At 32.6% G+C, this 18,338-nt stretch overlaps 1 protein-coding gene across 4 annotated transcripts in view; it reads right to left on the bottom strand.

Moving 5' to 3' along the window:
• Nucleotides 1–18,338, bottom strand: part of MYCBP2 (MYC binding protein 2) — a 268,376-nt gene that overhangs the window by 121,731 nt on the left and 128,307 nt on the right. For all 4 annotated transcript variants that reach the window (XM_061171161.1, XM_061171158.1, XM_061171160.1 and 1 more), the window contains 8 exons: nt 18,070–18,153; nt 16,788–16,884; nt 13,358–13,550; nt 12,561–12,835; nt 9,089–9,310; nt 5,485–5,676; nt 1,835–2,041; nt 843–974 (listed from right to left, as the gene is read on the bottom strand). In XM_061171161.1, the coding sequence (XP_061027144.1) occupies nt 843–974; nt 1,835–2,041; nt 5,485–5,676; nt 9,089–9,310; nt 12,561–12,835; nt 13,358–13,550; nt 16,788–16,884; nt 18,070–18,153 (1,402 nt within the window). The remainder of the gene's footprint in view (nt 1–842; nt 975–1,834; nt 2,042–5,484; nt 5,677–9,088; nt 9,311–12,560; nt 12,836–13,357; nt 13,551–16,787; nt 16,885–18,069; nt 18,154–18,338) is intronic.

Raw genomic sequence — 18,338 nt, 5'->3', positions numbered from 1 at the left:
AGAAATAGACCGGCACACAGACATGGAAAAAAAATATCCGTAAGAAAAAGTTGTCCAAAACAAGATTCACTGTATATAGAAAATGTGAGACATAGATACTGGCGCCTAATGATCCATGACATAAACTTCATAATGATGGGTTTCTTTTTGTTTGTTTTTTGGTATCGTTTATGCTTTTGATGAAGTAACTGATGAACTTACCTCATCCAAAGTTCTGCTGTATAATAAAAATTATTATAGTTGGATTCAGAATTACCCTATTAATTATTACTTTAATGTTAAGTAAAATTTGTTTTGCTAAATAGTTATTTTCTGCGAGACAGTCAAGTTATATAAAATAATAATAACTTGAATAGTTATTTAATACGATCTGTTAAGACCACTGGCTCTCTACATGAGCTTTGGCACAACAGGAGAAGAAAAACAGGAACTAATATTTATTGAGTTTCTAATATATTGTGCTAGACATGGAGGCAAGTACCTTATTCCATTCCTTAGTTTAATCTGAACAACACTGCAATGGAGGTATTATCCTTCCCAATGTACAAGTCAGCCTCAGAGTGGGCAAATGATGACATATCCAATGTCTTAGAGCTAATATTTGGAGGAGCAGGTATCTGAAGCCAGGTTTGTTGGACTCCAGAACCTATGGATACTTTCCACTATACCAGACTTGAAGAGACCTTTTGCAAAAATAGAATATAATACAGTACAGTATCAGGAATATAGCTGGTACTCTAGAAACATTTAAAGGACTACATATAGGAATACTTTTCACTATTTTTTAAGTAAACTCATAATAATACATCCTATTTACAAAAGAAACATACTGTTAAAATTACCTTTAAAGGAACAACTTTGTCAAGTCTGATTTCAGCTATATCACTGGGTGAATCATCTGTTGTATAAGTTCCTTTGACTAATTCTAGAGATGTCCATCTGTGAGAATGAGTTGAATCCCCTGCATGTTCACTCTAATTAAAACAAAACCCACATGCTCTTAATTTCATTAAATGAACAATTCTGACTTATCAATGATTGTTTTTAAGAGTTTATTTCCTTGCATATAAAATTATCCATTAGCATTTATCCATACATACTAAAGAAAACATTTTTGGTCCTCTAAAACTGTTCATTTTTATCTGATTTCCTGAGGCATCTACAAATTATATCATATAAATAGGCTTTTTCATCTGTCTTAAAATGATTCCCCCTTCTTCATAAGGATGCTATATCTAATTATAGAGCCTAATGAGGTAAGGAAATAATTCAAATTAATTGCTCAAAAGAAGCAAAATACAGATATAATGTTATTTACCAGCAAATTATTTATACGCTACCTGTCTGTCTCATTTTAATAAAACTTTGTAAAACTCAGGCACTTTAAAAAATTTATAGTGGATACAGCAAGATACTGCTAATTCAGTCAGTACCGCTATCTTTACTAAGACTCATCCACTGGCACTCTGACAAAATTGCTTAATCACTGATACAGGTAATAATACCAGTCTGAATATTGTTCTTGTTTTCTGAAATACTACAAAAGCAAAAAATTTACTCAAGATTTATAATCAGAGGCTTAGCTATATAATTTCTAGTTTTTTTCATTTAAAATCCTCCCAGGAAGTGCAAAAAACATGAGGCAAGAGCGATCCAAAATGGCACATGAGCAATCATGTAGAATCGCTTCCTTTCAATTTCTCTAATGTCCTCCATCTATGACTAATCTGCTAAGCCCTCAAGGATGTGGACCACTGTACTGTACATTATAATGATGATATGTCCTGACACACAACCCACACAGCAAGAGGAACACTGTAAGAGTGGTACTCACATCATCAACCAACACCTCTAATTCATATTCATGAATTCCACCTCCTCCATAGACAGAAAAACCAACCACAACTATTCCAGGTTTGTCTACTGAAAAACAGATTGCATCTGGGGACCCATTCCCAGTGTTCCAACTTCTCCCCTGACTTGTCTTTGTGAATCGGTTAGCACTGGCTTTAACGGAGTGGAGAGAATTAAGCCCATCAACCTGTGAACAACGAAAGCAACTACATCAGTAGTCTGGACTTGAGCGTTACTAATATACCTTTAACAAAACTATCCAAAGGTTTCTAGGAAGTTCACTAAAATAACCTACCTTTAACAAGAGGGTTTAAACCTTCCTAAAGGTACATTCCAATAAGAGATTAACAAAGAATAAAATCAGATTTTATTATTCTACATTCACAAATCAGTATCATGTGACAGTATATTTTTTTAGTCATATTAAACTATACTTTTCACTTAATTTATGTCAGAACTATAAACTTGTAAGTTATCACAGTCATAACATATGCATGAATTATCATTCACTTTGCAAAGAGATACCAAAAATTTCATCAATAGTTTATAGACCAATAGTTTTCAAACTATGCTACACATAGAACACTAGGAATGCTGGACAGATGGATATTCAAGAAAGAGGCGGACTCAAGGTTCCCCTCTTCAGTCAGACCATCCTTCCTCTTATCTGTGAGTTTTCAAGCTAAGACGTCATTGCAGAAAATGTTCTGTGCCTTAAGTCTGAATATCACTAATGTATGTTATGGTAACTTGGCAGTCAATATGTGAAAATACACACACACACACAAGTACAACATCATTAATTACAGACTTTGATTAGAGAGGATCAGAGCACTTATTTTGGTTCGAAACTATCTTTTTAATTATAGAGCCTGCTTCTTATCTAAGTTGGCTGCAGAAGTCTGAAAGACCTACAAGAGTTAAAAATTCAAACTCTTAGAAGAAAACATAGGCAGAACACTCTATGACATAAATCACAGCAAGATCCTTTTTGACCCAGCTCCCAGAGAAATGGAAATAAAAACAAAAATAAACAAATGGGACCTAATGAAACTTAAAAGCTTTTGTACAGCAAAGGAAACCATAAACAAGACCAAAAGACAACCCTCAGAATGGGAGAAAATATTTGCAAATGAAGCAACTGACAAAGGATTAATCTCCAAGATTTACAAGCAGCTCATGCAGCTCAATAACAAAAAAACAAACAACCCAATCCGAGAATGGGCAGAAGACCTAAATAGACATTTCTCCAAAGAAGATATACAGGTTGCCAACAAACACATGAAAGAATGCTCAACATCATTAATCATTAGAGAAATGCAAATCAAAACTACAATGAGGTATCATCTCACACCAGTCAGAATGGCCATCATCAAAAAATCTAGAAACAATAAATGCTGGAGAGGGTGTGGAGAAAAGGGAACACTCTTGCACTGTTGGTGGGAATGTAAATTGATACAGCCACTATGGAGAACAGTATGGAGGTTCATTAAAAAAGTAAAAATAGAACTACCATACAACCCAGCAGTCCCAGTACTGGGCATATACCCTGAGAAAACCATAATTCAAAAAGAGTCATGTACCAAAATGTTCATTGCAGCTCTATTTACAACAGCCAGGATGTGGAAGCAACCTAAGTGTCCATCATCGGATGAATGGATAAAGAAGATGTGGCACATATATACAATGGAATATTACTCAGCCATAAAAAGAAACGAAATGGAGTTATTTGTAGTGAGATGGATGGAGTTAGAGTCTGTCATACAGACGGAAGTAAGTCAGAAAGAGAAAAACAAATACAGTATGCTAACACATATATATGGAATCTAAGGAAAAAAAAAATGTCAGGAAGAACCTAGTGGCAAGACGGGAATTAAGACACAGACCTACTATAGAATGGACTTGAGGATACGGGGAGGGGGAAGGGTAAGATGTGACAAAGAGAGAGAGTGGCATGGACATATATACACTACCAAACGTAAAATAGATAGCTAGTGGGAAGCAACCGCATAGCACAAGGAGATCAGCTCTGTGCTTTGTGACCACCTAGAGGGGTGGGATAGGGAGGGCGGGAGGGAGGGAGATGCAAGAGGGAAGAGATATGGGAACATATGTATATGTATAACTGATTCACTTTGTTATAAAGCAGAAACTAACACACCATTGTAAAGCAATTATACTCCAATAAAGATGTTAAAAAAAAAAAAAAGAATGTATTAGATGGATGATTTTCCATAAGGGTACCAAAAAAAAAAAAAATTGAAGTTTATGATTCTAGCAAGAATGACAAACTCCTCTGAGAAAAAAAAAATATGGAAATCTAAGACAGGACCTTTAGAAACTCCCAAGGTTGTATATTAGGCACTTGCAATTTGGGGCATTCCTTTTCATTAGAAAAGTAAGTTCACAGGGGATTACTACATAGCAAATTTCTGACGGGGACTGAGGCATTATAAACTTTCTCCTCCACGGTCTAGTACAAGAGGGAAGCATATTATAGGCTGAATGAATAAGTGAAAAAGAAAATTAAAATGTTCTGACCAGGGCTTCACCTCCTAGGCCAGGGTGAGATACTAAAATCTGTTCAGGTATGTGTAATCATTTAGAAATCCTAAAGGCTAAACTCTCACTATGAATCAGTAATGAGTGTAGACTGAATGGATTAATTGAGAATAGATTCTGAAATAAATCTGTTTAAGTAAGTAAAAGCAAAGACTAGGAATTATAAAAGTAAAATAGAAGTTCCTTTGCAAGAAACGAGAGACCTGGGGTCAATCAGTACATCCTGGTTATTAAACATTCATTTGAATGATATAAGATATTTCACATTATGACATGATTTTCAAAACCAATCTACCATCTACTTTTTCAGGAAAAAAATAGAAATATTCACCAAATTCAGTCAAAACATTTAGATATATTATAAAACAGAGTGAGCAGGGCAGTGAACTGGTGAAAAATAATTACTTTACAAAAATGTAAAGGCACTTTAAAATGTTTCAAAGTGGTTTCCTCAAACATATTAATATTTGATCCTTTTAAAACTCTGTAATAACAGCTGTACAACAACGTGGATGTACTTAATGCCACTGAACTATACACATAAACATGATTAGAATGATAAAATTTTTGTTACCTAATTTACGACAATTAAAGAAAAACCTTTGTGATATAGGTGAGATAAAAATTATTATTCCCATTTTACATATGTGTTTGTCTAGGGTCAATCAAGTTGGCAGAGCTAAGGTTTGAACCTCTTTTACCTTTTCCACACCGCATATTCATTAGTAGTCTTACTTCTATTTCTCATTACCCAGCAGTGAGAACTATTTTTACTTTTATTGGGACATGGTGGTGGGTTGTGCAATGGGGCAGTTGAGGGGAAAATGTATGCTTTGTATTACTGCAACATCCTGGGTAAACTGGTGAGAGAGAGGAAGCAAAGAAGAGCAGAGAAGAGGTATAAGGAAGGGAGAGAAAAAAACAAAAAACAAAACCCCCAAAACAGCCTAGCTTCAATGTTTTTTCTTAACAAAAATTAGTTTCTACAAAGCCAAAATATATGAAAAAAGAAACAATGTGGAGAGTTTAAACATGTGCTCATTATCCAATATCAAAATGTAACATTACTTCAGATCCCAGGGCTGATGCTGTCAGTTCGCTGACAATACTGGCCAGTAATCCACAAGTGTTGGAGACCAGGTGGGAGGAGAAGAGCTCGTTTTCTCTCCTCAGGCTGTTCCTGACTGGGAGCACGACAATGACCAGCATTTTCTCCAGAACTTCACGGAAGCTTGTCATCCCTGAGATATTCTCTTCATTCTATGATACGTGAAAATAAAACGTTCTAAGATACTGCTTTATTTTCCTTCACATGAGTACTCAATTGCAAAATCTTGTCTTTCTAGATGACACCTTTAAAATTCAGCCTTGAGTCTATGTCTTTGTATCTATCCAGTTGTATGTGGAGTCACTATAGCTACTTTTCCCATAGAAGTTCTTTTTTAAGTTATCAGTCCCTGGGCATCATAAAAGTACCACACATTTACAAGGTATTTGTGTTTTTATTAACCTAGGGTCATTTCCACCTACCTTCTTATTTAACTTTTCAGTAAGAATCATATATGACAGAAAAAAACTCTTCCTATTTAAAAAGCTATTTCTATAGGACAAAATTCCAAACTGAGATAATTATTTCTGGTATGAAATAATTTCTGGTATGAAATAATATAATGATTTCTGATTTAAAGGCAAAGCAACTGAGAAATAGTCTATACAAATCTGTTTTCTAATAAAATTCTTTCTGTACATGCATGTAACAAAAATATGGAATTGTTCAATAAATACTTCTGTGCAGCTTTACAATTCCTATTGTACTTGATTTCAGAAGTGAAGATAAGAAATTCCAACCCCTACCAATGAAAAACTTTCAAAATAAGAAATTACAGAGTCCCATCAAAGACCAGTGGGAAAATACTTTTTTTTCCAGAAACAAAAAGGGGAAAAGATGAGTAATTTAACTGATATCCAGCATGAACACTCTTTATCTCTTTTACCATCCTCAATATCTTTTAGCTCACTGTGAACAGAGAACAAGATGCATTCAGTTTCATCAGAGGGCCAGTCGTGACCAATGACCCTTTCAGCTATCCCGTGGACTAGGGAATCAAACAATTTGGGATCTAGTTCCAGTTTTTTCATAGTGCCTCAACCTCATCTGTAAAATCGGGGGAACCATCTGCTATGAGTACGTTATCAAAAAACACTTTGTTGCCCCTGAGCAAGCAAGTCCTTCCATAATACTTACATTCCATATTGCATTACAAGATATCGCAGGCTCAACAGATTTCATAAAGTCATAAAAATCTCGAGGTGGAAAATGGTCTTAAATCACTCTCCCCGACACAACCCAAATATATAAATGAGTGTACTTTCAATCCATTAGAAAAAATTAAGTAACTTTTCAGTTAAAATCATCATGAGCATCATTATGAATCACCCAACAATGTGTACAATCTCTCATATTTTCTTAATGTCCAATCTTAGGCTGAAAATACAAAGTTACTTAGAGATAATCTTCAATCTTTAAGTTATTTCTACTATCTTTGAATAAAATTTCCATAACATTTAGGTCAGTATCCTATGTAATTAGTCTTCCTGGCTTTAAAATAATCAATTCTTGATTCTGTTAAAATTACAATTCTTCTATCCTTTACATCACTTTCATTCTCCAAAAACTTTACTTTTTGGAACATCTCAGAAAATTAGCTTTGGATGAAACTTAATCCCCAAGTGTACTCCATAATCAGTAATCTAGAAGGGCTTTCTTTGGGGGGTGGGGCATAGGGGTGTGTGTGGAGTGCATTTATCCAGTTACGTCCACTTAAGTTTCTAACTAGTAATTAAAAGATTAATACGAGAAGCTTCCCATAAAATCTTAATATGGAATCAAGAGTGCCAATATGTTTTAGTTAAAGGGCCAAAAAAAAAAAAAAAACTATATATATATATATATATATATATATATAAGCACATTACTGCCACTAAAATTTTAGCAAAAGGAACTCTTATTCACTAGTGGTGGGGAATGCAACCTGATATTAGCTTTCTGGAGGGCATTTTGGCAATTTTAGCAAAGTCTTAACGTGTTCTCCTTTGACTTAAGAATTTTCCACTCCTGAAGATTTATTCTGGAAAAATCACTGTGTATACACATAAAAATATAGTCAATGATATTTTCAGCTGCATTAAAATACTGAAATATTGGGAAAATCTAAAAATATATATAGAGAAAGGATTGGTTGACTATATTATGCTACATCCAAATGGTAGAATTCTATATTATCCACTAAAAAGAGGGTAGAATATATAATAACCAGGATATATCTTCACAGAATAATACAGACATGCAAATATGCAATTATTAATTTTAATAATTACCAAATGTTAGCAGTTCTCAAAAAAATTTTTTTTAATATTTTGAACTTTTACTGTATTTTTAAGGAAAACACTGCAACACTAAGAATTTGAAAACAAAAACACAGATTATCCATAACTTTATCACCTAAATATTATTTTTACTTCCAATATTCTCTTTCAAAATATGCAGGTTTTTGCATACATATTTTACATAGTTTGTCATCATAGTGTATATATATACTTTGGTTTCTGACTTTTTATTTTAAAAACTTAAAAACATCTGCTTTGATATTAAATGTAAATGTAGTTATTTTTCATGGCTGATAGAACCATATTCTATCAAGTTGATATATCCAAATTCAACTATTTCACTTAAACAAGGTTAGTAGGTTTTCTCCTCATAGTCTCACCAGCACAGGACTTCATAAGAGAAAAAATTTATTTGTCCTAACTTTTTACAAATATACTGATACCTTGATAGAACTTTCACCCACATTTAATTACTAGTAAGGCTGAAAATTTTCCCATGCTGTCTTACTCTCTAAATTCCCTCTTATATTTACTTTTATTATTTCTACTGGGATTCTACAAAGGTATTATATTAACTGCAAATTTTCTTCCCATTCTGCTATTGTCCTGTTTTGTTTCTGTATGTCATTGAAATTTTTCTCATAATTTTTCTGTTTCTTCAGTCAACAGAACATTGCTGCTGTACACTAACTGGGATAACTGTTCTATTTTCTACTCTTTTTTTTGGCTTTAATTTTAAAGATTACTTCTCATCAAACTTGTTAGTAATTATATATGGTTTTCATGTGTATTTAATTTTTCTCCACAATGCTTTCTAGTAAACCAGAAGCAGTTACTAAACAATGTTTCCTATGACTATTGTTTTATAATACTTATCTTAACATACCAAAATGTTATAGAAAAAAAATATTTTAAAAATTATTTATTTCCCTAAAATTCTATCTTGGCAATCTAAAATACTATATTAGAATATAAACGTTTGCTTATAGTATCTGCAATTTTTTAAATGGTTCAGCAAAAACCAAACATACAGGAATTTATTGCATAACTCTATCAAGTTCTTTATAGGTTAGGGGTCATTTAAAATGAAAAATAAGAGAAAGAAGATCGCTCATTTACAGGTAAACAGAGAAAATGTTTTTTCTTAATTTTAACTCTTCTCGTAAAACTCATAATTATTTGGTAAATATACGTACTGATACAGAAGAATAAGCACCAAGCTAGGTATGTCTCCATTTACAGTTTTATTGCTTCAATATAAAAGATATTTCAGAAAAAGACCTACCTGGCTGAGTTTTTCCATGTGTGCTACCAGAAGGGGAAAGCGGTGAACCAGTGTTGAGTCATTCTCTGTGCTAACTTGTTTAACAATTGATCGTAGCAGTACTTCTCCATCATATGCAATAGGGAAGATAGAAGTCAGCTTAACAGAAGTGTGACACAGAGCTGACATCACAGCTGCAAGGAGCCGGCTACTTGATGTCTTGAAGTTTGCCTCTTGAATATCCTTTTAAAAACAAAAATACATACCCCACTAAAGAAATACTGCATCAATATAATCCAAGTTTTTGGATATATAAAAGATAAACAACCTTTTATAACAAACTTTTCTAGCACTCAGTCACTTTAATTGTCTTGTTACAGGATAATATTATATCAACACTTTTAAACACAGTTAAGTTACTACCCAGTGAAGATGGAAAATTACCAAATATGGTCAAGAAAAATCAGCCTCCTGTACTATATATGTGTTCATATATCCTCAGAATCACAGTCATCTCTAGCTTGATTCTCAAAGAGTGACATCAAAAAGGCCCCAATTAGTATACATTAAAGTCATTTCCAGTAACAAGCACTAAAACTATTTTCTTCAAATAATAAATGATTTAAATTGTAAGTCTGTGCTACTACAAGAAGACATTTCTCTGTTAATGTAGCATAATGTTATTATGCTACTACAACAGCATTTTACTACAGTCACAAAATTATGTCATCACGTTACACAGTTTATTCAGAAAATTTAGTACCACACTTGGTAAGATTTCATAACAAAGTATTAAAAACTTATCAACACAGGATATCCTAATTCACAAAAATCACGTACACTTTACTTAGTTCATCAAATAGTACATTCAAAATGTGTTAGGAGGAGACATCTCATGTTAGGTGTTCTCACAACAATGAAATAAAATTTTTTTAAATGCCAGGAAAAATAAACTCAGTGTGCAAATAGCTCAAAAAAATAATAAAAACAAAGTTGCCTATCTGGATGTCATTACTGCAATAACCTTTCCACTCGGCTGGGAAAGGTTATTGGAGTTACCTTCTAACAGTGAATTTTTTGGTGGTGGTGTGGAGGGCAGGGGTTGGTGGTGTGAGAACTTCCAGTACAATGTTCAACAGAAATTGTGAGAACGGACACCTTGTGCCTTGTTCTCAAACTTAGGGGAGCAATCAATATTTCACCATTAAGCGTGATATTAGTTGTACATTTTTTTTGTAGATATCTTTTATTAGGTTGAGAAAGTTTCCTTAAATCTTAATTTGCTGAGTTTTCATCACTGAGTAAGTGCTAATTTTGTCAAATATTTTTTCTGTATCTATTGAGAGGATCATACAGTTTTCCCTCTCTATTCAGTTAATGTGGTTATAATAGCAATTCAAATATCAATTACATTAATTTTTAAATGTAAAACTAACATTGCATTTCTAAGATATACTCCACTTGGTATAATACATATTTTACTTTGGTGGATTAGATTTGATAATATTGTTAAGAATTTTTGCATCCATCTTTCTGAGTAATATTTGTCTATAATAATATTTTTCTTTTACTATCTGTGTCAGGTTTTGGTATCAGGATAAGGCTAACCTGATAATTAGTTTGGATGTGTTGCCTCCTATATTTTCTGAAAGAGTGTGTAAAACATTGATATTACTTCTTTCTTTTATGTTTAACAGAATTCACCAATGACAATATCTGGGTCTGGAGTTTTCTTTGTGGTAAAGGTTTTAATAATGAATTCAATTTTTTTAACAGAGATAAGGACATTCCGATTATTTTATTTCTTGTTGTACCAGTTTTGGTTAAGTTGTATTTTTCAAGATATTTGTCTACTTTATCTAAAGTTATAATTTATTGGTATAAAGTTGTTTATAATATTCCCTTATAATATTTCAATGTCTGTTGGATCTATAGTGATCTTTCCTATTTCATTCCTGATAATGGTATTTTGTGTTTTTTCCTTCTCTCTTATCTCTCAATCAGACTTCCTAGGAGTTTTAAAATTTTTGTTTTATTTTCGAAGAACCAACTTTTGACGTTGCTAATATTATCTATTTTCTATTTCATTGATTTTGACTCTTGATTATTTTGATCCTTTCCTTATTACTTTCTTCTTACATTGGGTTTGATTTGCTCTTCTTCTGGCTTCTTAAGGTAGAAATTTAGATCACTGATTTTAAACTTTTCTTCTTTGCTAGTAGTATAAGCATTTAAAAATACAATTTTTTTCTCTAAGCAACACATTGGCTACTTCTCATAAATTTTGATATATTTTTATCTTCAGTGTGAAAAATTTCTAATTTCCTTTGGAATTCTTCTTTGATTCACTGGTTACTCAGAAGTGTTGTCTATTTTCCGAATATTTGGTGTTTTCCTTGATATATTTTGCATTTAATTTTTAATTTACTTCTATTGTGGTCTGAAAACACTTTCTTTAAGATTTTAATCTTGTGAAATTTACTAAGATTTATTTTATGACCTGGCATGTAATATACCTTTGTGAACATAATATGTATACTTGAAACAAAAATGTATACTGAACTTGCACATTCTTTTCCATAAATGTCAGTTAGGGCAAAGTGGTGGATAGTGTTGTTCAAATCTTCTGTATCCCAACTGATATGTTTTGTCTAGTTGTTCTATTAATTACTGAAAGAGTTCTACGTTCTATTAATTACTGATAGTCACCAACTCTCAACGTGAATTTGTCTACTTCTCCCTTTAGTTCTGCCAGTATTTTGCTCAGGGGTTTTGAAACTGATTTGGGGCATACACATTCATGAGGGTTGCAGTTTCTTTCCTCATGAGTAAATGAATGATGTTAGCATGCAAATTCATTCGCAGCTCTCTCTCCTGACTGTTTTGGAGATATGGGAGTGGCAGGGGCTACCATGAGCTGTCCTTGCTCTCACTTATAGATTCAAAGAACAACCCAGCAGCTATACAATGTGCCTGCCAATTTTATAATTAAGAAATGATAAAGCAAACAGAAAAAGTTTTTTTAACTTAAATTTTTTAAAAAAATATTTATTTATTTATTTTTGGCTGTGTTGGGTCTTCTGTGCGAGTTGGGTTTCTGTGCGGGGGCTTTCTCTAGTTGCGGCGAGTGGGGGCCACTCTTCATCGCGGTGCGCGGGCCTCTCACTGTCGCGGCCTCTCTTGCTGCGGAGCACAAGCTCCAGACGCACAGGCTCAGTAGCTGTGGCTCACAGGCCTAGTTGCTCCGCGGCATGTGGGATCTTCCCAGACCAGGGCTCGAACCCGCATCCCCCGCATTGGCAGGCAGATTCTCAACCACTGCGCCACCAGGGGAAGCCCCTAACTTTAATTATTTAACTCACATATACCAAACTGATTTCTTAATTTACCTTTTATACAAGTTAAAAAGACTGAGGCAACTGAAATATATTTTCTTGAAAAGTATTAAGTAGCATAACATATTTTCAACTGACATTTTACAAACTTAAATTACCTGATCCAAACAATTCAGTAGATCACAAAGGCAAGCCCACTGTAAGGCAGGAGTCGGGTAGAAAGAATGAAAACAGGCAGTAAAGGTATTATGACACTCCTGAAGGACAGCTTCTAGGAGACTCAAGGGTTGACTGAGATATCCTTGGGGATCATTATCCAACTTCACCATGCAGTGATCAACCCCTTCTGACAAAATTTTTCTTAGCAAAGTTCTGGTTTTTCCAATACATTCTGCTAATTTGCTAGTTTCTTCTACAACAGCTTTTCCTGCAGCTTTAAGAGAACAAAGCAGATTGCTAATTAAACAGAATAATAAACATGTATGAAAACATTCAGTACAATTCAAGTAATTTCCTATATGGCTAAAAATCATAAGTATTCATAACCTAGAAATGAAACAATATAGAGATTATGTGTGGTCCAAAAGGATTTCTTTTTAAATAGGACTCTAAATAGGAAAAAAAACAAAAAACAAAAAACCTGCACAGGTTTCAGCATTTAAATCCAAATCAGTCGTTCAAAATATTTCTGACAGAATCTGTTTATAACAATACCTTATCAGAGTATTTAACTTTAGTCTAACATGGCTTTTTGTTATCAGAATGACATGTAATCTATTATATTATTTATAAGTAAATATATAAGCATCACAGCAAGCCAAGTTTCTCCCCTCAATTCAGGAGCAGGATAAATAAAGGCAGCTGGGGATCTTAAACTTTTGGTAATCCCTATATAAACCTTCTCAATGTCTCAAAACATTTTCTCCTCAAAAGTCATTTAAAAAATGCATCATACCTGACACTGGGTAAATTTCACAGGTATAGACACGCAATAACCTCAGACAACAGGTACCCACAAAGCGTAGTCTTTCTAAATCTAGAAGTGTAGCTGTAAACTGGAATCCTTTTAATCCTCTTAGTTCTTCGACTCCTAAGACTAAGGTGGTCCAGCTCCAGTGAAGAATACTCAACAATGACTCAAAACATTCCTAATCCAGAATATGAAAAAATAGATAACAATTAGTTCAAATGGTACCACAGGTTGAATCAAATGGAAAGATGACATTCAACTTGAAAAGTTTACCTTGAAGTTTGTACTGAGTTTTGGTAGCCCAAATAATAGACATTCTATTAGTTCATTCATTACATTACCATTAGGAATATCTTTGACAAAAAAGGTAAAGTAGTTAGGCATCTATAAAAACAACATTCTTCAATATTTACCTATTTAAAAATACATTTTTAAGTTAAAAAAGTTAAAAAACTTTTTAAGTTTTAAGTTGCTACCAACCTATCTAGTTTATCATATAAATAAAGAAAAAAAAGAAAAACACTTATAAACATGTTTACTTGAAAGAAAAATTAAACTCTATATTGTCAATGTAGTATTATGTATATAAACTAAAAGTATTTTAAGCATTTTAATAATCTTTGAATATAATAAAGTATTCCAGTATTAGATATCAGTGACAATAATAAGTTATTTTTTGTCTACATATTAAATTTTACAATACAAACTATAGCCAAATCTTGATAAACAAGGTAACAGAAGATTAAAATTGACTAGAAAACACAAAAACACACTTATTTGGATCTTTAAAAATTCTAGAATATGAGTTTAGGGTGGTGAGCATCCCTTGCCATTCTAGTTGGCCTGTGGGTTTTATCATGCTTATGATAACAGATACTTGATGAATCTCAAAGTAAAGCACTTATTCCCTCATCTCCACCAAATATCAGTCCTCTGGTGTGGCAAAACCAAGAATAAAGGTTTGTATTTTAACATTGTAAAGAAATGAATAAGTTTCTTATCAAAGATTACAATTACCTAATGACCACAAAATCACTTAGACATAAATATAAAAGAATTACTATGCACAGATAAAAGAGATCACTGAAAAAGACAAAACAGAGGCAAAGATACTTATTTGGATCAAAAGATACCAAACTGATCTTAATACTAAAAGGATGCCAAGGTACCAAGGAGCCAAAACTCTTAAGAGCCTCTTATTCAAAGCACACCCTCTGTTGGAAGATGAATTTGACATGATATATCAAAATTTAAATGAGCCCACCTCCAGTAGAAATATTCACAGAAGTATGCAAGTATCAAAGACACATATGTACAGATATGGATATACAGTCGGTCCTCTGTATTCACAGGTTTTGCATCTGCAGATTCAACCAACCAGGGATCGAAAATATTCAGAAAAGAAAAAATTCCAGAAAGTTCCGAAAAGCAAAACTTGAATCACTGCCAGCTATTTACATAGCATTTACATTGTATTAGGTATTATATGTAAGCTGGAGATGATTTAAAGTACACAGGAGGATGCGTGTAGGTTATATGCAAGCACTGTGCTATTTTATATAATGGACTTGAGCATCCAGGAATTTTGGTATCTCTGGGGGGGGATCCTGGAACCAATTCCCCCTCAAACACCAAGGGACAACTGTAATAGTGAAAAATGAGAAACAAACAGTCCTCTGGTAGGAACAGAACTGGATAAATTAGAGTACACCATTCTACAGAATACTAAGCAAACATTAAAAAAATTCAGATAGAGCCAAATGTATTAACATGGAACATATCTGTAGTGTATTTGATGAAATTTTTATCATTAATCCAGAGAAAACCATAATTTGAAAAGATATATGTACCCCAATGTTCACAGCAGCACTAGTGCTGCTATTACAGATGAACGGATAAAGAAGGAATGGAATAGAATGGAATGGAATGGAATGAAATATTACTCAGCCATAAAAAAGAATGAAATAATGCCATTTGCAGCAACATGGATGGACCTAGAGATTACCACACTAACTGAAGTCAGACAGAGAAAGACAAATATCATATGATATTGCTTATATGTGGAATCTAAAAAAAAAAAAATGATACAAATGAACTTATATACAAAACAGAAACAGACCCATAGACATAGAAAACAAACTTATGGTTACCAAAAGGGAAAAGGGGAGAGGGATAAATTAGGAGTTTGGGATTAGCATATACACACTACTATATATAAAATAACCAACAAAGACCCTGTGTATAGCACAGGGAATTATACTCAATATTTTGTAATAACCTATAAGGGAAAAGAATCTAAAAAAAAAAAATATATATATATATATATAAAACTGAATCACTTTGCTCTACATCTGAAACTAACACAGCATTGTAAATCAACTATAATTGAATAAAAAAATGAATAAAAGAAAAATCATGTCATTTGTGAAGTGTTTTACTACCACCTTTAAAAAAAAGAAATTTTTAGAAAGTAATATGCAGAACTTTAAGCGTGATCAAAAACAAACAGGACTGTACAGCACACAGTAAACAGAGACTAATAAATTTGTTTATGTACAAAAAATAGTCTGGAAGAATATACATCCGAATGGAAATAGCAGTTATATATGGTGATAAAAGGGTGATGGGAAAAGAACTTCAATATAATTTTAGTATAGTTTTAACCCTATTCCCACCAGGGACGTGTATTAGTTTTGTGGTTTAAAAAACAAACTAAGGAAAAAAGGAAAAAAATGCATTCTCCCTATTCATTTTACTAATATGACAGACTATCAGCTACATTAATAAATCATATTCATATAGAGCCTTACAAATTAAAAAGAATTTTTATATCACTTAACTCAGAAATTCATAATGATGCTATGATATAGTCGAGATTACCTTCCTAAGAGTCCTCAACTAACAAATAAAAGAGCAAGTATTTAACCCAGACTTCCTGAGCTGAAGCACCATGGTATTTCAATTACATCTTATTGGCTTTCCATTCTACACTGGTAACCCCAATGGCATCATGTCTTTAAATGTACGAAGGGGATGGTCAGGTAATTCAACAAAGTCCCTAGTTAGATATACGACCCTTCTACTTAATGCTTTAGCATTAAAGTAACATTCTTGGTTAATATCACTCAACTTTTTCTTCACTTTCTAACTCCTTCAGCATATGTGTTCATACATAATTTATAAGAAAATTCACCATTTATTTCAGAAATAGCAAGGTATGTTAAAATCAGTCAACATCTCTATTTTCCATTATTTAATGTGCATATTCTTTGGCCTGGGATGTCAAAGCTAATATAAACAAATCTGAATTACAAAGCTATGCTAAGATAAACTCTTAGAAAAGTGGCTAAGTGCTAAACATCAAAACAAAATTGAGCACTGGACAGAAAAGCTGAAATTTTTAAAAATGGCTTACCACTGAGACAGTTCTTGCAAAAGATCTCTTTAAAATATGTACAGGTTCACTGGTTTGCTGTTTGCCTTTTGAAGCGCTGCCATCACTGGTTGGAAGTCTGAAGGTAGCATACACACAGAAATTTATGTTGGAAAGTCCACCGACATTTTTCTTCTCAAATATACATTTTTGCAATGGCAAAACAAATTAAACATTTAAGCATTTTTGTTAGGCAAAATCCCAATATGGGGCTTTTTACAAACATTTTCCAATGCTAAGCAAAATTTTTAGCACGTAAGTACCTCATCTTCCAAATCTCACCTTTGTAAGACTGGGTAGTAGAAACTCTCTTCTCTTACTAGACAACGTTATGTAACTTATGTTCTCTAGTAATGTTACTATTAAATGCTACCATTAAAGAGTTACTCAACCACTGTACCCAGGAGTAGTCCAAGCAACTTGCTATGTTCATAATGCTACATATTACAAATACTGACTATAGCAGATTGCATAATAACAAACAAAAATATCCTCTTGGAAAAAGTGAGGTTATACCACATCTAGATTCTTGAAGATATTAGTATAAAAGATATAGAAGACAGAGAATCACTGTTCTAAAGGTATTGCCTTTGATTTTTACTATTTAAAGTAAGAATGCCATTTTTTAGTGAGGGTTTATATCTATTTAAATTCTTTAATCTAAAAATTATTGCAGTAATCACCTAGATATAGATGGGCACACACATAGGCATTGTTCCCATATATGTCTCAATTACCACGAAGTAATTAAAATTCTTAAATAATGTTAAAATATAATAGTATTATCATATGAGCAAGTTATTGTTTGATATTTTAATTAAAGGTGGAAATTTTTCAGCAGTAAGGGATTTTCCAATTCATTCCATCACAAGATAAACAAGAAATATAAAACTGTAGAACAAATCAACCAGGCCTACATCTAAAATCCCCACCTAACACTCAGATTTCATTTCTCTAAGACAAATTTTATTAAAGTTTAAAACATTCTGAAATTGGTAAGAAAATCAATAGATTTAAAAAATAAGTTATTAAAATATTGTTATAGGCATAATACAGATAATCTGAGTCATTAGAGATATTTTATTAAAATTAACTTGAGGTAAAAAAAAAGTTTAAAAATATACAAAACATAAATTAAATATTTTTATTAAATGTAGCTAAATGCTTCAAATAATTTCTCCCTTATTATGCCATATATTTTATAGTGATCCTAGCTCATTATATTAAAAGAATAAACCATGTTAATTGTAAGTACGCTAAATACCTGTATAATAATTGAGGTATCTGACCAGCGTTAACATCTGTACCATTATTTGATTTCTTTGAACTCTTAAATTGGAAAACAACCCTAAGAAGAGAAAAAATAACAATGTAACCAAAAACAACACGATTCAAGATTCATGGAAGGAAATGAAAAGTTTAACAATCATGGTTTCAAATCTTACATTACTGAAGAGAGATTCATTCTTTAAGGACAAAAATACACGTAAAAAGACACCTCTGATTATAATTCTAGCTCTGAATGCCTTAATG

Source organism: Eubalaena glacialis, chromosome 16 (genome assembly GCF_028564815.1).
Source record: "Eubalaena glacialis isolate mEubGla1 chromosome 16, mEubGla1.1.hap2.+ XY, whole genome shotgun sequence".
NCBI classification, from domain to species: Eukaryota; Metazoa; Chordata; class Mammalia; order Artiodactyla; family Balaenidae; genus Eubalaena; species Eubalaena glacialis.
Note: the sequence above shows the minus strand (reverse complement) of the source record. Positions and strands in the feature narration are given on the sequence as shown.